We start from the raw sequence: 26,762 nt of genomic DNA, 5'->3' as shown, positions 1-26,762 counted from the left end.
AGGCCGGTGCTGGACCTTTTTATAAGTTTTGTTTCTTCACAGTGTTTGGGGAGGGGAAAGATGAAATAAACATTCTTATTTTGAAGATTCCTTTGTCATGTCACATTTTGGAGAGTATTTTGTGTTCTGACTTTCTTCAGGACATGCAGAGACTTGTTAATCCTTAACGGTTAAACTTCCTTTCCAGGTTAAAAAAAAACGTGTTTTATTTTATATTTGGCCATATTGGTTGTTTCAACTTCCTTCCTGTACCTTTGAGACAAAATTCACCTGATTGTCCCCTTACAAACAGAACAGTTTGAACCATCAGTAGGGTTGTGGTAGACCCTGGTATCCAGTAAGGGTCCTGGCTAGACGCCTCCATGCTAAAAACCAAGCCCTGGAATGGCGCAGCTACGTCTGCAGCCTGTCTGCAGCTCAGACACGAGCATTTCACTACATGTTGTACTCTGTATGATTGTGTATGTGACAAATAAAGGTTGGTTGGTTGTTTGCTTCTGTGCTTCATCTTGAGAGCACAGGATATATGCTCTCACTGAGATCATACAGAGCCAATAGGAGAAAGAAAGAAATGTTGGAAAGTGTATTTAGAGCAGTGTAAAACCCAAGCTTTTGGCTCACATAGATTACTTTTGACATATGTTGAAAATTAGTCTGTGTTTAATATGAGCATCCACCATTGACAGTATACACTCACCGGGCAGGTATACTTGTAGTGTTGGGTACATCTTGCCAGTACTAGGTTTGACACACGTTTGCTTTCAGAACTGCTTTAATTCTTTGTGGTATAGATTCAACAAGGGTCTGGAAACATTCTCAGACATTTTGGTTCATATTGACATGACAGCATCTGCTGGCTGCACGTCCATCTTCAGTTCCACCACATCTCAAAGTTCTGTTGGACTGAGATTTGATGAGGCCACCTGAGTGCAATAAACTCACTGTCATATTCAAAAAACAGTTTGAGATTATTTCAGCGTCAGCGTGTTATCCTTCTGGAAGCAGCCATCAGAAGATGGGCACACACGCTCAACAACAAAACTCAGTAAGCCTGTGGTGTTTAATCGATGCTCATTCATGCCTACCATCTGTATGTCCCAGCAGAAATTGAGACTCATCACACCAGGAAACAATTTTCCAGTCTCCTGTTGTCTAATTTTGGTGAGCTTGTGGCAATTATTGCCTCCGTTTTCTGTTCTTAGCTGGCAGCAGTGGCACCCAGTGTGGCCTTTTGTTGCTTCAAGGTTCGCTGTTTTGTTTCTTCAGAGCTGCTCCTCTGCAAACATCATAATGAATGGTTATTTTATTCGTCATTGCCTATCAGCAAACAGCAACACAGTCCTTCTCCCCTGAACCCTACAAGGCATTTTCACCCAGAGAACTGCCCACTCAATTTTTTCCCATTTTTCGGACCATTCACTGTAAACTCTAGAGGTGGTTGTGTTCCCAGCAGATCAGCAATTTCTGAAATGCTCAGACCAGTCTGTCTGGTGTCAATAACCATGCCATGTTCAGAGTCACTGAAATCTCCTTTCTTCCCCATTCTGATTCTGACTTGACTGACCCAAATGCAATGAGTTGCTGCTATGTGATTTTCTGGTGACATCTGTGTGTTAACGAGGAGCTGAACAAAAAGACAGAACAAAGTAATTGGTGTAATTTGTTAAAGTAACAAATCACATCAGCAGACTCAGTAACAAAACCATGATGTTAAGATTATGAAAATTTATTCCAACTAAGTTTAATTAAATGTTGTTTTAAAAAAAAAAGGTTTTTTCATGTCTGTCAGTGTACAACATCACATAGTTTCTCTGTGTTTATACACCACTCTGCATTTAATCTTTGGTTCTTATTCATCTCTGGGTCTCTTGCACAGTGTGTCTTTTGTCCTCTATACTCTATATCTTAAATTGGTTGCAGCAAATGGCCTGGTTATGCTGAAGGTTTCTTGATGTTAATGAGAGTTTTTCCTTCCCACTGTTGCCAACTGGATGCTCATAGGGGGTATTCTCTATATTATTGTAGGGTCTTTAACTTACAGTATAAAGCACCTTGAAGCAATTGTTGTGATTTGGTGCTATATAAACAATCTTCAATTTCTATTTACTTGTCCCATAAGATTAAGAAAAAAATAGCTTAAAAATTATTTCCAAACAACCTTTTGTTCCCTGAACAAATTTTCTGTTTTTTCTGAAGATCGTCCCAAACTGGACCACCTTCAGCTTCCCCCTGCCTCCTGCTCCTGGATCAAAAGTGTCCTCACTATCCGGCCCCAATCACTCAAACTCAGCCTCTGCAAAAAAGATTTAAAGTACCTTCGCAAAACTACAGTATTAACAATTTGTAGATCATGTCAGAAGTTTTTATTAGTTACAATGAGCAGAGTATCACTGTGCATACTCTGTGTTGTCACAGTTGGTCTTCAAATCACTGTCTCACTGTCCACTTGGTGTCATGTTTGCTAATCTAACAAGAAGGTGAATGACACTCATCCTTAACAACTACAATATAACGGGCCTAGAACAACTTAATATGACACAGCATGCTAAATATGTTAACTAACATCCACATGCTTTGCTAGTGGAAGCTCAGAGTATTCCAGCCATGGTACACTCATTAATTGCTCTTTGTTTTTGCTCTGCAGTTCTTCTTAATCATTTTTCGGATATGTTATAGTTGCATATATTATACTATGATCAGCTTGAAGGCTCACATTAATGCATTCCTACTAGTCCAACTGGATTAAGATGATGACGTCAGATGTATGCTTACACTTACAACAATTAAAATGAGAATGGTGAAATTATCCTTTTAAGTGCTGTTTACCCGATCTGCGCAATAGTTCGTTGATTAAAAATTAAATTAAAAAGCATTTAAGCCAGCAGAAGTTAATAATATAATCATATTAAGCTTTATTAACTTCATCTGTTTAATTATTTTGAGCGTTTATTTGCAGTGTTTCATTCCAAGCGGATATTTATGTTTAGATAACGCTTTCTTCTTTGTGAGGCAAATAAGAATTTCACGTAATAATCGGTTTCCCTATCTAAAACACCTGACCACACCCTAAGTAGGACCCAGCTTCCTGTGCAAGTCCCTGAACGCCCCATTATTCTACATCGATTCAACAGGCAGCAGAGTCTCAGGATTCGCCTCAAAACTACACCTGCGAGCCCAGCAGCAGTTTGAATGTTGGCGTATTGATACAGCCTCATGTGTGAGAGGGAAGGTGAAAGGTGTTTGGCTGCTTATCCTCTTAGTAGCATTATGCTGAGCCTCGTACAAGCCCTGCCATGCGGTGCGCCCTTGTAGTTCCCCAAAAACCGGAGTCAGCATCTCTGCGTCCGTTGCGCACAGCTGGAGGAGCAGTCCGCAGCGGCGCGGGGCCGAGCAGCCGGCCGCACAGGTAAGATCCGCGTCCTTGCAATCTTCACACCGCTGCTTTCTGCGATTTATGCTCTTTTTGCTGATAGAGTGTAGATTAATGATGTACACCGACCTTGCATTATAATCCGGGCTGTCCTCAATTAAACCCCAACGCGCGTCTTTCACTCGCAGATTTCATGTTTTGTTTTTTGTTTTGTTTTTTTAAAAAACATGTTGACGTTAATGCACATCTGGCAGTATAAATTATTAGTATTATTTCATTTACAGCACGCGCGGATTTCATCACGCTAATTTCTGTGCGCTCTTTAAGCCACAATCAGCAGGAATCTCAGTATTTACTGATTTTATTTAGACGGATCTCCTGTTTTTTCTCGCCGCTTTAACATGTTTGACGTGTTTTCAATAGACTCCTATTATGTGAGAAGCTAAAGCCTGAGTGATTATGTAGCCATAGTAACAGGTGGCTGTCTGCATCCTCTATCACCCTCAAATACACACATAGATACACGCGCGCGCGCGCACACACACAAACACACTTTTCCTTAGTATATCTGCAAGTATGCAAGCAGAGGGGACATTATAAATACACACGTGTTCATGATGTGATTTTAAGCTGTAGGTATTTTCTGGTTTTCAGTCCTTCCACAGGTCAAAGCTGAAGATGAAACACACTTTGTGCGTACATGTGCTTTTTTGTCTGCTGTTGGCTTCTTCACACCACATAAGAGCGCAGGCATGACTAAGGATTAGCAATGCATCTGACATAACTTCCTGTTTGGAGTCGAGACAATGAACGTATACTTGCCTCAGAGGAGGAGACTAAGGTGCAGCCGCATCCTCTTCTTTATCTCAGGTGTGCTGCTGTGTTTCGTCTACACCTTGACTTTGAAGGCCAGGCTGTCACAGCCACTAGCCTCCGCCCAGACGGATGATGGAGCGGAGGTGGGTAGCGATGAACATGTGGAGGTCAGCATCCAGGAGTTGATAGCGTCTAATGAGACTGAGGAAACTAAAGCTACCCTGGTGAAAGTCGTCAACAGGACGGATATCGAACAGTGTATCTATGTAGATCCCCAGCCTCCCAAACCGCCACCAACTCCACCGCCACTGACCACCGCAACTCCACACTACCCCCCAACCCAGCCACCTCACAGGAAGGGTGACTACCCAGAGGACTTGTTCTCGATAGAGCAGCGTCAACAGGGCTGGGTGGCCCTGCACATTGTAGGGATGGTTTACATGTTTGTCGCCCTGGCCATCGTCTGCGATGAGTTCTTCGTCCCTGCGCTGGAAGTCATCACCAACAAGCTGGAGATCTCAGATGATGTGGCTGGGGCCACATTCATGGCAGCGGGAGGCTCTGCCCCTGAGCTCTTCACCTCCCTGATTGGGGTCTTCATCTCCCACAGCAACGTGGGTATCGGCACCATTGTGGGCTCAGCCGTCTTCAACATTCTCTTTGTGATCGGCATGTGTGCCATCTTCTCTCGGGAGATGCTGCACCTGACCTGGTGGCCTCTGTTCAGGGACGTGAATTTCTACATCCTGGACCTCATCATGCTTATCATCTTCTTCCTGGATAACATGATCCTGTGGTGGGAGAGCATCCTGCTGGTGCTGGGCTACATCAGCTATGTGAGCTTCATGAAATTCAACAGTCAGATCGAGCAGGCGGTCAAGACCCAGCTTAACAAACACATGAGCATCGTTAAGGTGTGGACCACAGAGGAGCCAGAGAAGGTCAGTAAAGGTCCCTTTTTTAAAACAGGTGTTCAATGGCTACAGTTTGCCCTTTTTTCTGTCTTTCTTTTAATTTCTTGGTCTGATTGATGAATTGTGTCTTGCCTAGAGGTGAAATCATTAATTCCTGAGCTAAAATAATTAATTAGTTGAATAGTTCATTAACAGATGATAATTACAAAGTACATTGGTTGGAAATCATTTTTAATACAGAAAAGGCAGTGTGCGTGTGTGTGCTGCTTGGACTAGCTTACCTGCCATCAGGCTTCCAGGCTTTCTTGGTCACTTTGGTTTTTTGCTCTTTAAATTTAGACAAATGAACACTTGCTGTGACACTTTTATTGCACTTTCGGTCAAATTATATTCAACATGAGCAACTTGAGCATTTTCTTTTGTTCATGGCTTCACACTCACTGTGAGGAGAGATGGGGGTTGAAAGCATGAAAGAAAGTAACATCCATAAATAACTGCACATTTCTACAAAGACTCACAATTCACTGAAATGAAACATGAAATTAGGTAAAATAAATAGAAGAAAGAAAAAAAAGATTAAAGGTTTGCCTTCAGACAGGCTTATGGAGTCAGTCACTGTGCAGAGGTACATTGCTACACTGGGTTTGGCTCTTTCATGAGATTTGTTGACATTAGGAGAGAGAATGAAGCGTTAACAGGTGTTAGAGTTATTTTTGCTTCAGCAATAAGAGAACAAAATAATTTCTTTTATTCATCACGCATTTATCAAACATAAAAGGATGGATGCAGCCAAAACAGATGTTTCTCTAAGCAGTTGTTACCAGAGATACTATCTATCCATTTATTTTCAGTATACACAGTATATTTTCTATCCTTTCATCTCCGCACAGTTGGGACTGCCGCCTGCTCGGACACACTGAAAGAGAGACAGTGATTTGTGGTTCTGAGCAGGTGAAAGACTGTATTTGTGTAAAATCCTTTGATGGTACTGAACAGAGAGGACTCCAGGTGTCATAGATGGGGCGTCACAGGGTGGAGTGATGCAAGTGTCAGTCTTTCTGTCAAAGCCCTGAAATACCACTATATAGAGACATCATTTCATTTACAATTTAAAAACAAAGGAATAAAAGGTTCATTTCCTGCAGGCTGAACAGCTCTCTGCTCCGCTGCTGCTGGGAGAGATCAGCAAATGTCTGAGGCCGTAATCAACATGCAGAACTGCATTACAATATCTCAAGGGCCCGCAGCAGATTCGCCAATTAGCCTGAAGCATGTCTGCAATCAGCATGTGCTTCAGTATTAACACCAAGTGCAGTGAGATGCGTTGCCACATTGCTGGGTCAGAATTGCTGAAATTCAAAACCTCTTCACAGATTTCAGTACATGGTGTTCACATTTATATACATGCTCAACCATCATTTCTTTTTGTTCTTTTCATCAATAGAACACATTAATATCACCTGTTGCATACACAAACACATATATACATAGATTTGGGAGCTCAGTTTAGGAGCATTCATCGTGGAAGCTGTGTATCAGTAGGAATAATGCAGTTGTTGAAACTGGAGATTTAAAAAGGATCAGCCTCAAGGCTTAAGGGTTGTGACTTACTCTTCTGCTGATGGTGAAAAACTCATGCTGGCTGGACTTTTAACTAGATTAGGGGCTTACTACTGTCTTTTGTAAAGGATTAACCTGGAATTCTTGACCTGTCTCAAGACTACAGCTGGAACCATGTCAATTCATCACTTTGCATGTCTACTCCTATGACTGAGTTTAGACTGAGTTTCTACAGTACATTACAATACAATACAATGTTATTTATATAGCACATTTAAAAACCAGAGGTATGTCAAAGTGCTTCACAGAACCAATTAAGAGCAATAACACATGCAAATACAGACCAATCAAATTGCCAAAGCAATCTCCGCTGTTCATATGCTTGAATGTATACGTGTGAGGTAACTCGAACTACTGGTAACCTGAACTGCTGTTAAACTGCCTCACTATAGGAAAGTGAAGCACCACCACCACCACCTCCACCACCTGCTGCTGCTGCTCCAGCTGCTCCAGTTGCTGCGCCAAAAGTTGAAGAAAAATCCAAACCAGAACCTGTACAACCTCCAAGCAGCCCTCAAAGCAGCAAACTGCTGCCAGACTCACAAGATGACAAGACAAGACTCAAGGTTTGAAAAACAAACCTTTTGTTGGTTTAGACCATATGAAGGATTAACAAAGCCCCAGCTCTGAAAAATTAAATACAGTGAAATACTTAAATCTAGTCTTTCTATTGGCCAGTAGAGGGTGAACTCCCCAGTTGCAAAAAAGGATGTCCAGTTATATAGATGTCTGGCAAAACAACTCTAATGATCACTTTTTAAAGGACATCAGTAAGCACTTAAATGTTGAGTTTATGGTGTCAGTCATTATTATCAGTTCTTACTGAATATAAAATGATGTTCAATTTGTAAATTATGGTTTAAATTACAGTCCAAAAAGATGACAAAACAGACTAGCTTGTTAGTGACCCCATGCTGTGAAAAAAAAGTCAATACCACATAAGCATGCAGTGTTCCTTGGCCACTCCATCACTTCAATCTGGCCTGGAAACACTAATATGGTAATGGGACAACTGGGTGATGCCACAATGGCCCTTAAAGCTTTTATATAAAGCTTATGTTATTTGTTGGCTAAATCTCCAGTTAAACTGCAGTGTGACTTCCTTAATTTCAAAGCAAAAATTAATATTTACTTTCAGATGAATTAATGGAGGGATGCATCAGCTCATAATGGAATAAGATCGTAAAGGATCAGCAGATATTTTATCTACACAAGGAGTGTAAGGCTCTTCCTGTTGTAGCTGTTGTAGTAGCATTTAAGTGTTAGATTTACTTTTAAAATCTGTAGGTTTGGTTTATTTTATATGTATATGTATTGTTAGCATACACACAAACTCTGATATAATAGCATAAGTTCTTTAATAATTAATAACCTAGTGAACTTGTTACTTGAATTTACACAAATTAAAATTATCAGACTTACTTGGCCTGGCTTGCTACTATGGTAAGCTAGTTAGCTGGACATGCTAATGTTAGCATCTTGCGTTAAAGCAGAGAAACATGTTGGTTAATCTGTTCCTCACACTTTCATTGACTGTTTTTGGCCCTTCAACGTTTGAAACAAAAGTCAGAAGTCATCTGATGAGACAGTTTGTTATTTGATTTTTGGGGTAGATATCGAGGTCCATCAGGCACTAGTCCTTCTCTCCCTTTTGTTTTTATTGTCCAATTCTTAAAGGTGTTTATCACAAGGCAAGATAGTGACATTGGCAAAACAGCCTGTACATATTGTTACCTTTATTATTGTTTTCAGCAATAAAACTCTAGAGTGAGATGACAGTGTTAGCCTGTAACATTTGACAATAATTGTTACCCATTTCATGCCAGCCATTTTGGCATGTCAGTGTAGGGTACGCTCAGGTGTCATTTACAGTCCTGTTGTATTTAATGTTTTAAACCCATTCCATTTATGTGTAGTACCAGGACCCTGGTTCCTCTAACTGGATCATAGCCATAGTTGACGTTATTAATTATACCTGTTTTTCTCCTTGCAATACCTTGTCAAAATGGCTGCTCTAACAAAAGCAAAACACCTTTTTGATTCTCACTGGTCTGCACTGGTTAGTATTATTAAAGGTTCCCTAAGGTTAAATGCTTTAGTTCTGACTAGGTGCCTGTTGTCCTGTAGGTGCGTCCAGCCCTGCAGCGAGGAGGCAGCTCAGCCTCCCTACACAACACCTCGCTTCGGAGCACCATCTTCCAGCTGATGATTCACACATTGGACCCTCTGGGAGAAGGTAACCAATGTTTTCTCGGGTGATAATATCACGTCTGCAGCAAAATTAGAAATTAAAAATGCACAGTGCTCATTAAAAACTGGTTCAACATACATATTTGGGTCAACAACCAAATATGTATGTGTAAATGTCAAAGTTCTAACCTCATTATTTAGCTACAATTTGATCCTTAATTTTAAAGGACTTTCTGTGATGAAGTATTTTACCATTTTAACATAAGTAAACAAGATGCAAGATGTTGGAGACGGTTGATCTGATATCCTCGTGTTGGTGTTGTTCCCAGATCATCATACTAAATGTTGTTTCAGGATCAACATTGCAAGTGACCAATCAGAATGTTGTGACATCATACCTTTGCGACTTCGGGAAAAACCGGCGTAAAACAAAAAACTGTACTTAAGCTGCGTGAAACCGCCTCTGTCCGCTGATCAACGGACCCTGACCCTAACCCTAACCGTAACCCTTTAATAAACAGTAAGCAGAATTGATATTGTCCTTGCAACATTGGAATTTCATAAATGCACGAATGGCTTGGCGCGCAAAGGAATAACGTCACAACAATGTGATTGGTCACTTGCAATGTTGAACCTGGAACAACATTTTCATGATGGTCTGGGAACAACACCAACACGAGGATATCAGATCATCCGTTGGAGACAGCAGGACCTCACTAATGATTACTTTCATTATCAGTTCCCTAATAAATTTGTCTGTAATTAGATTTAATATTTTTTCTTACTTCTGTACCTGATGCTGCACCTTCCATTCAGGAGAAGTTAAATTAATTAACAAATAGTTAAATCTGCTTACAGCTTCTTTACAGTTTTCTTGACATTTATTAAAGGCCTATAAGCTTCTTATAAATGCTTAGAAGGCTTAAATAAATCATTATCATGCATAAGAAAAAAAAGCTGTAATTAATGAAGGAAATGAAGGAAAGTGGTGCTTAATGACCAAAGCAAAGTCTTCTCACACTCGCTCATGGACTGTAATTAAAAATAATAAATAAAAAACCAAGTGAAATCCTGTTGATCGATTAAATGTTCCAGCTTGTTGCAAAGTTGCCAGTGACTCAGCTGTATCCCTCCTGTCCCTTTCTCTGAGTCAGTGTCGCGTGATGAACCGCAACGACCTTCAGTCTGTCCTCGAACTCACCGGTGTGCTGTTCCCTAACTCAAAGCACTGAGCCACTGTTGATCCTTAATCAGCTTTTCAATACAGGGTAATAAAAGCTGGATAAGAGCCAGCATGCTAGCAAGCCGAGCGCTTTATCTCTGTGGAAGCAGAGACCGGCTCCTTGCAGCTGGACTGCAGTACGCAACCCTAACCCTAAACATGAGTGATTTCCAGATAAATAGACCCGTGATTTTTTGCATACAGTTCATTTGTGGAGCAACTGGTTTCAGTGCAGCAAGTGTGCTGCAGTGTATTTCTGTATTTGTGCTGACAGCAGAAGAGAAGGCTTTGGTCCGACATAAAGGAATCTGACTTATCCGTTATTTCAGCATCAGAACAATGTGAAGTTACATCTTTCTAATTCAGAAACTTCTGCTGTATTAGGGAGTGGTATTTAATTGATTTTTTTCATTCTTTTGTTAAATTTAAACAATATTAAGGACAGCGTTCCTGGAGGATTAAAAAGTTAAATTATAATAATTCCACAATAGTAATGCCACACAAAAAGTTACACATCAAAGAAGACGTTTTTGGACTGTCAGGTTGTAGCTAGACTTTCTTACTTTCCAGGATTTGACTTGAGTTTGTGGCTTCTAATGTTCCTCACAAGGCTGTCTGTTACAGTGTGGACAATGACTGCAGGGCATCTGATTTAAAGTATTCTTGCTAACAATGTCACCAAATTTGCAATGACAGAATTGGACAATGTAAGAAAACTTGACAAGCCGTGGCAGTTGCATGGATCAAACTTCAGACCCTTAATCAACCTTTATGTATACCGATTACAATTATATTAGCAGAAGAGGAAAACCCATGAATGATGTCTTCCATTTTCTTAGCATAGTACAAGCAATGTTCCCTCTAATTTTTCATGTGTCTGAGCGAACGCACAAACTCCCTGAGCGGTCCCTTGGACCACTGTGAGCAACAGCAGATGTGTGCACTGTGGTCACGCCAGCATGGAATCGATCCAAGTCACATGGTTTATTAAAATAATCAAATTACAGCATTTACATTTATGTTAGACTACTTTTAATTAACTGCTTTAGCCCACTTACAATGAAAATGTAAAAAAATCTTGTTCATGACCTGTGTAGTATGTTAACACTATTGGAAGTAAAAAATAACTTGAACTCCAATTCTGAAAAAACAACTTTCTTCTTTCTTTTTTTTTTTGTAAAGCTCTGACTTGTATTATTAGTATGAGTCTGTGGTCTGGGAGAGAGTCCTGTAACTCTGTCTGCAAAATACAGTATATAATGTTGGGCAATTAATTACATAGTTACTTCTTCAAAAAAAGTAACTGAGTTATGCAAACAACAAGTTTTTTGCAGCCGTTTACCTAAAAATGCAGCCAAAGCGTTTTTTAAAATAAACATTTCAAACTATTTACAGAACAATCAGCTGTTCTGCATCAAATTTGATGCAGTAAATATAAACCACGATAGTATTCAGGAAGAAAACCAAACATTGCACATATTTTTTTATCATAATTCTGGTTTAATGTGGCCTATCAACACAATTTAAAAACTGGTATAAAGTCCACACTTTTTCCGTCAATTGTCCCGTCTGTCCTGCTCACATCTCCAATGGTTGTACACGTTGTCATTAACGTGGCTTCACTCCACATCAGCCATGCCACTTTGCTAGCTAAAACACCGTGCCAGCAGTGCGCAATTGCGCACGCGCGCAGCTTAGAGGGAACATTGAGTATAAGTACAGTATAATACTCTATATAATAATGTATATGTGTGTAAAACTGAAATAAAGTAGTGTATTGATTGATTATTAAGAATTTAATAAAATCAATGTATCTTTAGAATAGTTCAAACCAATAAAAAATGATACTTACTTTATGAATTACAAAAATAAATTGTAAAACACACACATTACATTTCCAAGTTTGCAGTCTTGCAAATTTTAGCCAATCTTTATGCGGTGTACTCAGCTGTAAAAGGAAAATGAATGTGACTCTAATTCTGACTTCTAAAATGCTCACAAGTTGCCAGTTATTTTGAGACCAGCTCAAACTGTTTTTTGATAAGCAGTTATGTGTGACAGCGTTTAACCTGAGCCTGTTACTACCATGCAGAGATATTATTTTTGTTACTATGAAACATTTACTGCACCATGAACCTGAAAACTGTCAGTCAAATTGAAATCAGAATCAGAATCAGAAAGGGTTTTATTGCCAAATGTTGAGCAGGTTTACAACATTAGGAAATTGCTGCGGTGCTTCAGTGCAAACATACTGTCATAAATTGCGCTTAAATAGACATGAAAAAATAAAAGTAAGAATAAGAATTAAAAGTGCTACGTAGAAAGATATATGCATGAGATATACATGAGATATATACATGAGAATAAGAATTAAAAGTGCTACGTAGAAAGATATATACATGAGTGCAGGTGGTGATCAGTGCCAAAACATGGAATGATGCAGTGAACACAGCGTAGGGTCATGTGTTAGTGGTGGGAACAGTCGTACGTTTATTGTTCATGTGTCCAACAGCAGAGGGGAAGAAACTGTTCTTATGGCAAGAGGTTCTGGTGCGAATGGACCGGAGCCTCCTGCCTGAGGGGAGCAGGTCAAACAGACTGTATCCAGGGTGAGAAGGGTCAGCTGAGATCCGAGCTGCACGCCGCAGTGTCCTGGAGGTGTACAGGTCCTGCAGAGATGGGAGTCTGCAGCCAATCACCTTCTCAGCAGAGCGCACAACACGCTGCAGTCTCTGTTTGTCCCTGATAGTGGCTCCAGCGTACCACACGGTGATGGAGGAGGTGAGGATGGACTCGATGATTGCGGTGTAGAATTGCATCATCGTCCGTGTTGGCAGGTTGAATTTCTTCAGCTGCCTCAGGAAGTACATCCTCTGCTGGGCTTTCTTGATGACGGAGGTGATGGTGGGCTCCCACTTCAGGTCCTGGGTGATGGTGGTACCCAGGAAGCGGAATGAGTCCACAGAGGTGATGGGGGTGTCAGTCAGGATGATGGGGGGGAGTGGGGCTGTGTGCTTCCTGAAGTCCACAATAATCTCCACTGTCTTCTGGGCATTCAGCACCAGGTTGTTGTGGCTGCACCAAGACACCAGACGTTCAACCTCCCTCCTGTAGGCAGACTCATCCCCGTCCGAGATGAGCCCAATAACGGTGGTGTCATCTGCAAACTTGATTAGCTTGACAGACTGGTGGGTGGAGGTGCAGCAGTTGGTGTACAGGGAGAAGAGCAGAGGAGAAAGAACACAGCCCTGAGGGGAGCCGGTGCTGATGGTCCGAGAGTCAGAGACATTCTTTCCCAGCCTCACATGCTGCTTCCTGTCCGTCAGGAAGTCAGTGATCCACCGGCAGATGGGATCAGGCACATTCATCTGGGAAAGCTTGCCTTGGAGATGGTCTGGAAGGATGGTGTTGAAGGCAGAGCTGAAGTCCACAAACAGGATCCTGGCGTAGGTTCCTGGGGAGTCCAGATGCTGCAGGATGAAGTGTAGGGCCATGTTGATGGCATCATCTACAGACCTGTTGGCTCTGTATGCAAACTGCAGGGGGTCCAGGAGGGGGGCCGTGAGGGTCTTGAGATGGGAGAGAACTAGGCGCTCAAATGACTTCATGACCACAGATGTCAGAGCCACGGGTCTGTAGTCATTTAGTCCAGTGATCCTAGGTTTCTTGGGGACAGGGATTATGGTAGAGGACTTGAAGCAGGCAGGCACATGACATGCCTGCAGTGAGGAGTTGAAAATGCCAGAAAACACTGGGGCCAGCTCGTTTGCACAGTGTCTGAGGGTGGCAGGAGACACACCGTCTGGGCCGGGAGCTTTTCGAGCATTCAGACTCTTAAACTGCTTCCTCACATCTGCTTCATGAATATGAAGAGTTGTGGTGGGAGGAGGTGGTGTGAAATCCTATTATGTGTGGGGTGAGGAGGGGGGTGTTGTAGGTGAACAGTTTGAAGGTGGTGATGGCTCTATGGAGGGGGGAGAGGTGGGGGAATTAGTGTCCAAATTGCCTCTATTGTTGGGGCCGTTGGAGGTGTGAAGGCTGCCTGATGGCTCGTCAAAACGGCAGTAAAAGTCGTTAAGGGTGTTGGCCAAGAGCAAGTCATCAGTGGAGTGGGGGGTTTTAGGCTTGTAGTTTGTGATATTCCTAAAACCTTTCCACACAGAGGCCGAGTCATTCTCTGAGATCTGCTGCTGCATCTTCTCAGAGTGCTGATGTTTAGCAATGTCCACTTCTTTAGTGAACCTGTACTTGGCCTCTCTGCAGCAGTCCCTGTCTCCGCTTCTGAACGCCTTTCTCTGGCCCTGAAGTTACAACCATGTCTGTGGTTTCCATCGTAGAAGCAGTTCTTAGAGGGGCCGTTAAAACCCCTGGCCCCAGAAAAGTCAGAAGAGGTAAGAGTTACAAAAAGTTGTTGCCTGGTTTGAAGCGTTTGTTGTCTTTAATTTTTTTGTGTATTTGTTTGTGGATCAAACTTCAGATTTCCTGCTTAGTTGTGTTGCTTATCTATGTTTTGAAGTCAAACTTTCTGGAACTCATCACAGTCACTCAACATGGGCATGTTAAACTTTTGGTCCTCATCTGTTAGCCTGGCTAATACAAACCTGACATACGAGACAATTCACCGCTGAACAGAATAATGTTTAGAACAACAGTGGGGCTCAAGGCCAGGAATGGATTAGCCACTGAGTTGGAGATGACTCCAGATGACTCCGACATATCATGTCAGCAGGTCCATCTAACCCAATCTAAGTTAGGCAGATACCACAGGAAACCACAGAGGTCATATCCAGGCTTCAGCAGGTCTCAGCTGTTTTAACCAATACCTATTCACACAGACAGTATGTGCATACCAAGAATATGTGGGTGTTTTTGTGTCGCGGTTTGGAGAATGAGCTAATTTTTCACCTTTGATGTCAAAAAGAAAAAAGTAATTAAGGAGTCAGACTGATAATGTGTGTTGTGAATGTCTGCCAATCAGAAACATCTTTTAATGGTGATGTTAGAGGGGAGGGGCCAGTACAGAGGAAAGGTAAGGTGAAAAACATCATTGCTGTTGTGTTGTTTCTGCACTAGTTGTTTTTGTGGTTGTTGTTGTTGCTGTTGTGTTCAGTCTGGTCTGCTATTACAGAACACATTTTTGACCGCTATGCATGCATTGGATGGTTGCATGTTTGTGTGTCCGTCAGAAAGCTGTGAGAATCGTTGACCTTTTGGCACACTCTGGCTGTTTGTAAAGAACATGACTAATTTATCTGTAGACTAGTGTCATTGGCTGATATTATGTATTAGACAATTTGCATATTATTGATCAAGAAACTGACCTCACAGCCCATTGTTGCTGGGTTCAGTCATTATGCAAATGTACTGTTTATAAGGTAGGGGAAACCCGCAGTCAGCTGAAACTGAAGAAATCACTTGGATGAATGAGGAAACATTTCTCCCACTGAGAAAATGAACACAAACAACCTTTTGGGGTCCAATTAATAAAAATCACATTTATTGGACGCTGCAGTGTGTATCAATAAATACATGGTTTGACAATCTTAGAATAGTTTCCAGGTTTTTCCAAGGGTAGCTGCATAGGCAAAGACTACCCTGACTAACTTCTGAAGCACACCCAGTCATTTTGGGGGGGCCTGAAATTTGACAGAAATTGCACAGTACAGAAGCTCCTGTGACTACAATGACCTGGATGACTGAGAACCTTCACAGACAGAAACAGGAGTTTCAAGGGTTACTTCTGGTAGGACTTATGAGCGCTGATGTTCCACCAGAGGGCACTCTTCAACTTCCATAACAGTATAAACCCAACAACCACATAAACCAAGCCAAGGCATGTGGAATGTAAACAATAAATTACAAACAAACAAAAAAATGTCCTTAAAGACTGGGAACATTGGAATGGTAAATAATCAGATATCTGTATTGGCCTGAAAAATCTTATCTTAGTCAGGCTCTAGAGTAGATAAAAGCTTGGTGGTGATAAACAGCTTCAAATGAGTCGTAAGTAAGGTTCACATTTTAGCATAGGTACCAGTAATTGTACCTGTTCTCACGTTTGCACTGGATTGGATTGGATCTTTACTCCTAAATGCTGGTCAGTGTGTGTTTATCAGGTCATGTTATTGTTAAAGCTGGTTGTAGAAGAACAGGCTTCACATGAGATTTGTTTGAGCAATGATTCTTTTAACTGCAGCGAAGAACAAAGTAAAGCCTATGAATGTCCCGATGACGGGCAAACTGCAGAGCAAGTCCCATCACCGCTGCAGCGAAGGTGAGTCGTTTGTGCGATGAAACGCCTTTCCTGAAAGCATACTTCCTGTGGGTGTGTTCCAGTGCCATCAGTATTTTGTTTGACTAAATGCATAGTTTTGTTACATGATTTCGAAACATAACCCGGATTTCCAACAACATCTGATTTATATGTTGAAGCGCTTGTATTTCTCTGGCCATTTTTACCTACAATCCTCTGTCATAACATTGCGTAATTTTGTATTGTAATGCAACAGTACAGAACACATATCAGTTATTTTTGGCATCTGTCTGAGAGGTACGCTTGTGATGTGTGTTAGCCCAGTTTTGCATAAAGACTGAGATAAAAAAAAAAAAATCATATTTTAAATCACATGGGATAAAATTTAGTCTCAGTATGATGGTAAAAATCAAATATCAAAATATCTCCCTCTATAATCCATATTGTGTTTTTTGGTTTTGTTTTTATGTATTTTGTACTCCATTGTATTGAAAATGACTTTAAATATGTTTTGGCATTAGGCTCAGTTTACTTTTCCCATTTTTTGTGCTATTAGCTCAAACGGGTGAAAGAATGGATCTTTCTAAAGAGCTTACAGAATATGAGCCTGGTGTTTTAATAGGGTACCTCCACAGCAAAAACTCTCTTTGTGAAATTTCTTCCCTCCTAGATATTCCACGATCAGCTGTAAGCAATACCATCTGCTTGTCAAGTGATAAAGTATAGACCCTGCTTCCAGGTCTTTAGATGGAAACCAGCACTCTAACTTACTGCTTCTGAGTCAATTAAACCTCATAAATCATCTTTTTCAGGGATGCCGTGATGTTAAACTTTATTGTAACAGCTGGGATAGCAGTGATGCTGATCATTTTTATTGAAGATAAAATCTCATTGTTGTCACAGTGCTTGTTTAGGAACCGAAGAAGAGTTTGAACCTGGAAATAGATGATGTAAAGTTACAGAGCGGGGTCATCAAGTGCATGTGTAAAAGTCACAAACACTCTGCTCATTCACTAACTTCAGAATTCCAAACCTCCTCTGGTATTAACATCAGCACAAACACTGTGCTCTGGGAGCTTCATGGCTTTGGTTACTTGAGCTGAGCAGCTCCTGTAGGAGGAGCTGTGCATGAGACAAAGAAATTGGATTAAATTTATTCTCATCTTCTAATTTAAAAAGTTAATATCAGGCTGCATAAAAGGATCCAAAGGATGTTTAATTTGTAATTAATTGTGTGAATATTCAGATGAAGAAAGTTATTATTTTAATAGTTGTACTGTTGATTAATATTGTAGTGACTTGTGCTTTGACATTTATTGTGATATTGCGAGTGCACATATGCACATGGTCTTCTATCAGTAATCAGAGACAGTTTTGGGGTTTGAAGGAGGTTGTTCTTCAGACTCAGTTCATATGTTTGTGCGTCATAGTGTGGAGTAAGGAGTTGCTTGACAGTCTGAGGTGCACAGCAAAGTGGGGCTGTGAGGAACCTGGAGAGGCCTCGACAAGACCGAATCAATGAGCCCTGAGGATTAACATGCATATGAGTGTGCATGTGACTCTCTTCCCCGCCTTTAGTAGAGCATGTTTATTGCCAGACACTCCAATCACTCCCACTGCCACTTCATACTGGCCTCTAGAGCAGAATAATTTGTCAGTGTAACATTAAATTTGTGATTTATCTTCGCTAAGTGTGAAATTAGCTGCAGTTCTCTAATATTTAGATACGTTTAAAAATAAGTGTGAGCGGAGGTTTTCCAAATTCTTTAATACAGCAAACTTGCTTGGAAATTCAAATTCACCTGAATTTTTAATCACCTAACTGCAAAGTACTTTAGCTGATATAAGGTGAGGAGTCATCAGTCTGAAGTGATGGATTTAAAATGGTGACCATAACACAAACCAGCAGGGTTATTACATCATCCAAAAGTGACTCTGTTCAGTTGTGTTCAGTTAGATATGGGGAAACACTGCTGCATACAAAGAACAAACTAAAAGACATCTTTGCCCTTTCAAAATAAAATCAAAGGAAAAGTCAGAGTGGCAGGTAGACAAAGAAGACAGTGAAAAGGTCAAAGTAAAAGCATAAAGTCACTAAACATTTAAGTGAGGTTGATGTGTCCTGTTTGTAAAAAGATGCAGTGAAACTGTTTTATCTAAAATGGCTATGGGATATTTAAAATCTGCAGTGTTTGAAAAGCAGGTTAAAATTCATATTTTTATCTATATTACTCTGTGTGGTTTTCCTCTTTTTTAAGATCCAGATCAAAAGCCAAAGTCTGAGCAGCCAGCTGCTGCCGGTGCATCAGAGGGAGCAGCTACTGCTGAGCCGTCCACCTCACAGCCTCCAAAGGCAGAAGAGACAACTCAGGAAACATCTGACCGACCGGACGAATCGAAGGTACGAGAAGATTTCAGCTCACTGTGCAGTTTGCCACAGAAGTGAGGAAAGTGGAGATTTTAACAACTTTGATCCTATAGTTTTAAAAGTCGTGATAATACACGTCTCATCTTAATATGAACGCACGTGTTTCTTTAGCTGTTGTCATGTTGCCAAAAGAAACTAGTTAAGTTGTCAAGGAAACTGATGAAAACCTAGCAGCATCTGTATCCTCCATGCGAATTGCGAAGCACTGGAATGCAGTCAGATGTTAATTGCAATGTGAAGCCTGGGAAATAACAGGCGTGATGAGCATGTGAAGATGGCATTACTGTCTCCCTAGATTTGAATAGATTAGCTTCAAATTCATATTTCTGCTTCTTTATCTTTTCAACAGACCTGGAGACAGAAAGCTATGACTTTAACTATGTTTCTTACTTGATTTTGAATCTTCAGATTTTAAATTGGCCTCTAATTATTCCTGGCATAATGTATTTTGAAAATGCACCCAAGGAATATACTTAAGCACATGGTGTATTAGTAAAATTGAAGGAAAGATGGTAAGAGCGTTGGCTTCAATCTGCACATTTTCAAACTAATTTAAGAGGTTTTGGCTTGCTTCATATTTGTTTCTAGTATGTGTTCTTCTTTCCTAACATATTACATTTTGGTTATGTGGTACAGTTCAAAATAAAGCTTGAAAATGACAAGAATGTATAATCTTTAACAAACACATCAATTGAGAAATGAAAGTAACCGTTAACACCCACACAAGTTGCTTTCTGTCAGTTTAGTGTCACCTCAGTTTTCTGGCATACTGACCTCAGATCACACTTTGCATGGAGGCCTGTATATATCAGCTGCCAGCACTTTTTGAAAACCACATCGCCAAAGCCAGAAGCTGTGAACAAGGCTGTGAGGAGGTTGGATAACATGCAGTGTTGAAGAATGATGGAGGGCCTAACACAAGCACACTAGCTTATACTTTTTGTTAATTTATTGTTCATGTATACATAAAAAAATTAAAAAGGAGTGGCAGTAATGTTGCAGAATATTAACAAAGTATTATAGTAAGATATTAACAAATAACAAAGTAAGATATACTTAATCTATCCTAAAAGTTGGGAAATTACTGTGTTATAAGCAAACTAACACTACAAACTAAAAGAACCTCGCTCAGTGAAGTAAATACAATATCACAAAGCAAAATAGCTCACAAAGGTAAAAAGAAAAGGCGCAAAATAAAAATAGAGCTAATTTAAATAGAAGAAAAAAGTGAAGAGCTAAGATAATAAGGGGGGCTTAATAAGTAAAGCTCTGACAATATAGGGATATGTTCCTTCTCTGTAACATGTCCAGGATTATGCTGCTGTAACTGGTGCAGTCCCTTCACATTTCTTGTTACCACTCAGAGTAACGTCTCTGTCGCCCAAAAGTACTGAAACCATGTACGGTCACAGTGGGGTCTGGAAAATGTGAGTGTGTCAATATCTTGCTGCAGCACTCCAGGATACACATCAACTGTGAGCTCACATTTGCCATGATGATCACTGGAAGAGCTCCAGAGCTGAAACCCTGTCTTATCCTCCAGGACTGTTGTGCTCAGGAGATAGATCTGTCAGTACCATCAGCTGGTGAAAGGTCTCCATTGCTCAATCTCATTAGAAAATAAACCAGTAGTAGACTGGTAGTAGAAGTAGACTCATCCAAGACTGGACGTTTCAAGACTTTCAAAACAAAAAGTCACAAGTTCATACACATAAATAACAGTGAAGTCCTCAAATAATAAAAAAAAAACAGCTAATTTGTGAAATGTACCTAAAAAAATTCTCATGTAAAATCATCAATTCACCAAGACCTAAACCAGCCCTGAAATATTAAATACTAAATAATAAATCTAATGCATCTTTTATGTGGTTCCCGCTTCGTTGTGTGCAGTGAGTCAGGGGGTTTGACTCACTCTGTTCCTTCTCCTACAGGCAGCAGCAGCATCAGCAGGTGGATCAGGGGGCTCTGAGGGCAGCGCTGAGGATGAGAGTGGTGACGAAGAAAGCAGCGACTCGAGCGAGAGTGAAGATGATGGCGACAATGAAGACAAGGAGGAAGAAGAAAAGGAGGAAGAAGAGGAGGAGGAGAACCAACCATTGTCTTTAGGGTGGCCTGAAACCAGGCGCAAGCAGGCGACATATCTGTTCCTGCTGCCCATCGTGTTCCCGCTGTGGCTCACCCTGCCTGATGTCCGCAACCTGGTGAACAGCCCTCATCATCATTATCATTATGACCTATGACCTTAAAGCTTTACATACTAAAATGATGTATTTTATTATCTTTACCCATGGGATTGGAACAGAATTGGCTGAAAACTTGGCTTCTGTAAGCTGTACAAACTTGATAGTTTAAGACATATTCATGCAATATGTGATTTTGACCGTGGGCACTAACAATAATGGCCAAGGTGAAATGCTTAGCTAACCTACAGGTAATATAAAGTTTTTACTGATTTTCACATTTGGTGTTACTTTGATCTGATTTTCACCAAAATTAATTCATCTTGAGCTGTTTTTGGTATCTACCGACACACAAAACTTGAAAATATCTAGAAAACTGTGAATGCTAACAGACAGATAGAACCGACTGCAGTGAGTGAATTGTATGGATCAGATGCTATCATTTACAATGGATTACATTGGATTAATTTTTTATTTTTTGTAGTTTCAGGATCTAAGTCTCTGTTCCCAGGTGTCATAATGTTTTTGAACATGTAATGTGAATGGCTCTGGTGCTTTTCAGGCATCCAGGAGATACTTTGCCATCACCTTCATAGGCTCCATCATCTGGATTGGTGCTTTCTCCTACCTGATGGTGTGGTGGGCTCATCAGGTTGGTGGAGTCTTAACACATGTTATGTTGGTCTTTTATTCACACTGATAAGGACCCTGGCAGACTACTTTCCTACATGTCTCAGAGTAGTCGGCCCTGAGTGATGTCAATGATACTTTCAGGTGATGCTTCTGCAGTTAGTGCGGTTAGTTTAACATAAAGATAGTGAGAGCATAACATAGAGACAGTGAGACTGTCCTAGTTTTATAGAAAGTTTTGTCTTTTATTTGTCTCGTTTTACCTTGTGCAAGAAAAAAAACATAATTTTGCCCAATTTCTCCTTAAAGGTCATCTCATTGTGCTTGCACCGCAGTTGAGGTCTGGGCTATGAAAGTTCTCACTCTTCTGGACATTATAGTGGAATTTACAGCCTGATCCTCAGGCATGAATGCACAGTGCACAACCCCATGATTTTTAAAAATTGGTTTAAATTGGGAGATTATGGGCTTTTCCATAATGCTGTTTGTTCTCTGGGTTCTGGCCTCTTGAAATGGCAGCCTCAGAATAAAATTGGACAAAATGAGACTTCCAGTGAGTGTTTTTGTTTTTGTTTTTTTAAAGCAGCATTACTACAAGAGGTCCAGGGGTACACAGAAAGACAGAGAGACTCCTCTCCCAGTGTACTTCAGACCCAGCCACACACTGAGACGAAAACTGGTTCATCCCAAAGACAAACTCCCAAACACAAACTTAACAACGTAGTGTATGCTGTACAGTATAGCGAGGAATGCTCAGACCTCTACATTGGAGAGACCAAACAATCACTTCCTACACGCATGGCACAACATAGAAGAGCCACTTCCACAGGACAAGACTCAGCAGTTCATCTCCATCTAAATGGCAAAGGTCACTCTTTCGTGGATGCCAATGTTCACATTTTGGACAGAGAAGACAGATGGTTTGAAAGAGGAGGGAAAGAAGCCATTTATGTCCACATGTCTTTAAGGAAACTTAAAGAAGTCCAGATGCTTTTCTTTCCAAGCTCCTTAGACTACGATGACCTGGATGACTGAGAACCTTCACAGACATCCTTGGAGAGAGACTATTTAGGTTTTTCTGTAATTTGAGTTTTATTTAGTCTTTGTTGGGGGAAAAATGAAGAAAAAAATGAATAATGTAGAGTAATGTTAACTAGTTAATTAGTCACCGATTTGGGCACACGGTTTAAAATTTTGGTCTCACTTTGTGGCACTTGGGCAGTTTTACCAACCAACTACAGCCAGGTTGGGGATACTCGTTCTGACACTTGTTTTTATCTTTTAATGTTTGCAGGTGGGTGAAACTGTGGGCATCTCAGAGGAGATCATGGGACTGACCATCTTAGCAGCTGGGACATCTATCCCTGACCTGATCACCAGTGTGATTGTGGCCCGGAAGGGTTTGGGTGACATGGCAGTGTCCAGCTCAGTGGGGAGTAACATCTTTGACATCACTGTAGGGTGAGTCACTCTTAATTCCATTCAGTTTTATTTACATAGCGCCAAACCACAAAAATCGCCTAAGGCGCTTTATATTGTAAGGTATTGACCCTACAATAATATGGAGAAAGCCCCCAGAATCCATTGTGTCTAGAATAAAGCATTAATTTATCCACCATTGTACCTGTACTTCAGTCAACAATTGCATCATTGTTGTAAACAAATAAGCCAATATTGTAATCACTATCAAAAAGTTACAAGAGGCTATGCTAAAATAGGCCAAAATATATTTTCTTACAAAAACAAAAAAGGAAGATGTAGCAGACGGGCTACGAAGGTGTGATGGTAAATAGCTTGATTTCTGCTTCTGTTCTGTTTGGTTTTAGTCTGCCGATCCCTTGGTTGATATACACCCTGCTCCACAACGGTGAGCCAGTTATGGTCAGCTCCAATGGCCTGTTCTGCGCCATTGTGCTGCTCTTCCTGATGCTCCTCTTTGTCATTATCTCCATCGCCGCCTGTCGGTGGAAGATGAGCCGAAAGTTGGGCCTCACCATGTTCGTACTGTACTTTGTGTTCCTCGTCCTGAGTGTTCTGCTGGAGGATCGTGTCCTCATCTGCCCTGTTTCCATCTGAGGGAAACAGCACCGTCACACAAGACTTGGTACATCCACACACGAATGATACTGTAATATAGGATCTGTTAGAGAAAAGAACTGAGCCTAATGTTAAAAGGCTGATCAGGCACACACTAGATGCTAAATTAAAGGAAAATTCTACGCTTAATGTGGTTTTACATATTTAATCTGACATTTAATGACATTTAATCAACATTTTCCAGCAGCTCCAGTCTCATAATAAAGTCTTACCCTCCACCTTTTTAACTGAGTGTCTAAGCTCTGTGAAATATATTCAACATATAGTGCAAAGAGATGTACACTCAATGAAATAAGGGCTAGGATGTTACTGTCTTTGGTATGAAATACAATGAGATATCCAACCGTGGCCTCTGTTGGCAGGAACAAAGACTGCCACTAGGCGCCTACTGCTTTAGTATGAGTAGTGGGATTAAACAGCAGGCAGGGATACATTGAAATGTTAGTAGAAGAGATTGGAAAATGTGAAGCTTAAATCATGGCTTTCAAGTTTGGAGGGTGTGTTTGGTATTGGACGTGTGGCTTGCAGGATTTGATCCATTTGTGCACATGTTCAGCCGGTAATCAGCAATCTGACTTTATTGCCCACAAAGAAGTGATTATTTCTAACATATTGTTTAATAGTTGCCAATAGGAGTCCACTGGGAGTGCACTGAAGCAAGCCCGACTACTGTGTGTCCATATTTCCAACATTTCCAACAGTTTTTTAATGAAAAACGGGAAAACGATCAGACTTAGCCGCTTAGTCTGCAGGCGCGTGATTAGAAAGCTAAGTGGTCACAACTATTTTTCTTTGTGGTTTAAAAGCAACTACCATTGCAACTATCATTTTCAAAGTTCATTACTAGCCATACTGTGCAACATGGATTTAATAAACTTAAGAGACACATTTGATTAGTGTAGATTGTACACTGGATGATGTTACCTGCCGAATCTTGGCCAAGATGAATGGCTGGTATTTCTCATGTGTGTGTTTCCATACTAGATCCTCATTTGTGCGGTCACAATATCAGCTGAGAGAAATTATCTTTAGTTTTTCTCAAGTACTGGTGTCAGCACATCATTTCATGTTGCACTCCTAACAATAGTAGGTGATAAAGGATATAACAGCAGCGGTGAGATGGCTGTCTTTGATTTCAAAACCATTACAACAGCCAACTTTGAACCTCTTTCACAGTGGGCTATAGAATCACCAGTTTGGAGCCATGACCAAATTAAGAATAGTTTTACCCCAAGAATCCTCTTCAAATGCAAAAAGTGCAACAGTTTTGTATAGTAGTGAAACACATTTACCTAACACATGAAAGATCACAGGTCAAGACCAGGAGAAGACACAAATCCTGAAGTCCAACACACAGATCCATCTGCTGTAGCGACCTGCTGTGAATGAGGGAGTAGCTGGAAGAAGCATAATTAAAAACTTCTTATCGCGGGAGCAATGACTGTAAAATATCAATACAGCTAATGCACACAAGACGAGAGATGTCAGAATAAATCAGGAAATAACTAACGCTAAGACCAGGACTAAGATATATAAGATTGAAATAAGATTTGCCGTGTTGTGGCGTTAACGTCATTTCAACGAGATTAACGCTGACAGCACTAGTGGAAACACAACGAATATGACTGCACATTTACTCCGACATCATCCTAGTGCAAAGACAAGTGGAAGCAGATAAAAACAACAAGCACGCATGCTTCAAACTTTACCCGAGTCATTTAGACAGCCGTTAGCACATGATTCTCCTTATGGGGACCTGATATGTTTAATATGCTGCTGAGAATATAGCCCAGAAGAAGCGTATAGTATAGCTTTTATTTCGGAAAGAGCCATTTCTCTGTAATAAACTCTCTTTTCCAAAGATGAGTGATTTCTCAATCAGATATATTTATTTTTTTTATTACTTTGTTGTTTCAGCAACATTAAATTTCAAAACTGTACGTTTGAGTTAAAATATATATTTATAATTTTAATAAATGACAAATTAAAAAGGCATGAACATTTTTTTTGTATCAAAAAAATATCGAACCGTGACACCAAAGTATTGAACCGAACTGTGAATTTTGTGTATCGTTGCACCCCTAATATATATATATACTGTACTATATATATATATATATAGATATACACTCAACAAAAATATAAACGCAACACCTTTGTTACTGCTCCCATTCCCCATGGGATGGACGTAGAGACCTAAAATTCATTCCAGATACACAATATAACCATCCCTCCCAAACAGTGGTCACAAATCAGTCCAAATATGTGGTAGTGGGCACATCTGCCATATTGAGATAATCCATCGCACCTCACAGGTGTGCCACATCAGGATGCTGATCTGACATCATGAGTAGTGCACAGGTGTACCTCAGACTGCCCACAACAAAAGGCCACCCTGGAATGTGCAGTTTTGTCTCACAGCAAAATGCCACAGATGCCACAAGCAATGAGGGAGCGTGCAATTGGCATGCTGACAGCAGGAATGTCAACCAGATCTGTCGCCCGTGCATTGAATGTTCATTTCTCAACCATAAGCCGTCTCCACAGGCGTTTCAGAGAATATGGCAGCACATCCAACCGGCCTCACAACCACAGACCTCGTGTAACCACACCAGCCCAGGACCTCCACATCCAGCAGGTTCACCTCCAAGATCGTCTGAGACCAGCCACCCAGACAGCTGCTGGAACAATTGGTTTGCACAACCAAACAATTTCTGCACAAACTGTCAGAAACCGTCTCAGGGACGCTCAACTGCATGCCCGTCGTCCTCATCGGGGTCTTGACCTGACTCCAGCTCGTCGCCGTAACAGACTTGTGTGGGCAAATGCTCACATCCGATGGCGTCTGGCACATTGGAGAGGTGTGCGCTTCACGGATGAATCATGGTTCACATTGTTCAGGGCAGATGGCAGCTGAGAATGTCCCAGTTCTTGCATGGCCAGCATACTCACCGGACAGGTCACCCATTGAGCATGTTCGGGATGTGCTTGACCGGCGTATACGACAGCGTGTACCAGTTCCCACGAATATCCAACAACCTC

General features: G+C 40.9%; 2 protein-coding genes across 4 annotated transcripts in view; both read left to right on the top strand.

Moving 5' to 3' along the window:
* Positions 1–87, top strand: part of LOC146719169 (very-long-chain (3R)-3-hydroxyacyl-CoA dehydratase-like) — a 16,391-nt gene extending 16,304 nt beyond the window's left edge. For both annotated transcript variants that reach the window (XM_085461039.1, XM_085461036.1), the window contains one exon: positions 1–87. This exon is cut by the window's left edge and continues 1,420 nt beyond it. The gene's annotated coding sequence lies outside the window, so the exon portion shown is untranslated.
* Positions 88–4,120: 4,033 nt separating this feature from the next.
* LOC146719168 (sodium/potassium/calcium exchanger 1-like) lies at positions 4,121–25,844 on the top strand. Of its 2 annotated transcripts, XM_085461024.1 has the most exons (10): positions 4,121–5,127; positions 7,113–7,286; positions 8,848–8,956; positions 15,111–15,161; positions 16,329–16,406; positions 18,644–18,786; positions 20,745–21,014; positions 21,556–21,645; positions 22,918–23,084; positions 23,450–25,844. In XM_085461024.1, exons 1-10 carry the CDS (start codon positions 4,177–4,179, stop codon positions 23,697–23,699), a joined length of 2,283 nt encoding a protein of 760 aa, XP_085317150.1. In that variant the 5' UTR covers positions 4,121–4,176; the 3' UTR covers positions 23,700–25,844. The 2 variants fall into 2 exon arrangements, with proteins under 2 accessions (XP_085317150.1, XP_085317154.1); XM_085461028.1 differs by lacking the exons at positions 15,111–15,161; positions 16,329–16,406.
* Positions 25,845–26,762: the final 918 nt, after the last annotated feature.

Source organism: Copadichromis virginalis, linkage group LG1, assembly GCF_057382275.1.
Source record: "Copadichromis virginalis isolate Kocher_CV1m ecotype Utaka linkage group LG1, C_Virginalis_male_GT1.1, whole genome shotgun sequence".
NCBI lineage: Eukaryota > Metazoa > Chordata > Actinopteri > Cichliformes > Cichlidae > Copadichromis > Copadichromis virginalis.
Note: the sequence above shows the minus strand (reverse complement) of the source record. Positions and strands in the feature narration are given on the sequence as shown.

Coding starts and splice junctions, on each gene's coding strand:
- LOC146719168 (XM_085461024.1), top strand. CDS start 4,177: ATGAACGTATACTTGCCTCAGAGGAGGAGACTAAGGTGCAGCCGCATC. Junction 15,162..16,328: donor GGGGCCAGTACAGAGGAAAG/GTAAGGTGAAAA, acceptor TTTTAACTGCAG/CGAAGAACAAAGTAAAGCCT. Junction 16,407..18,643: donor CCATCACCGCTGCAGCGAAG/GTGAGTCGTTTG, acceptor CTCTTTTTTAAG/ATCCAGATCAAAAGCCAAAG.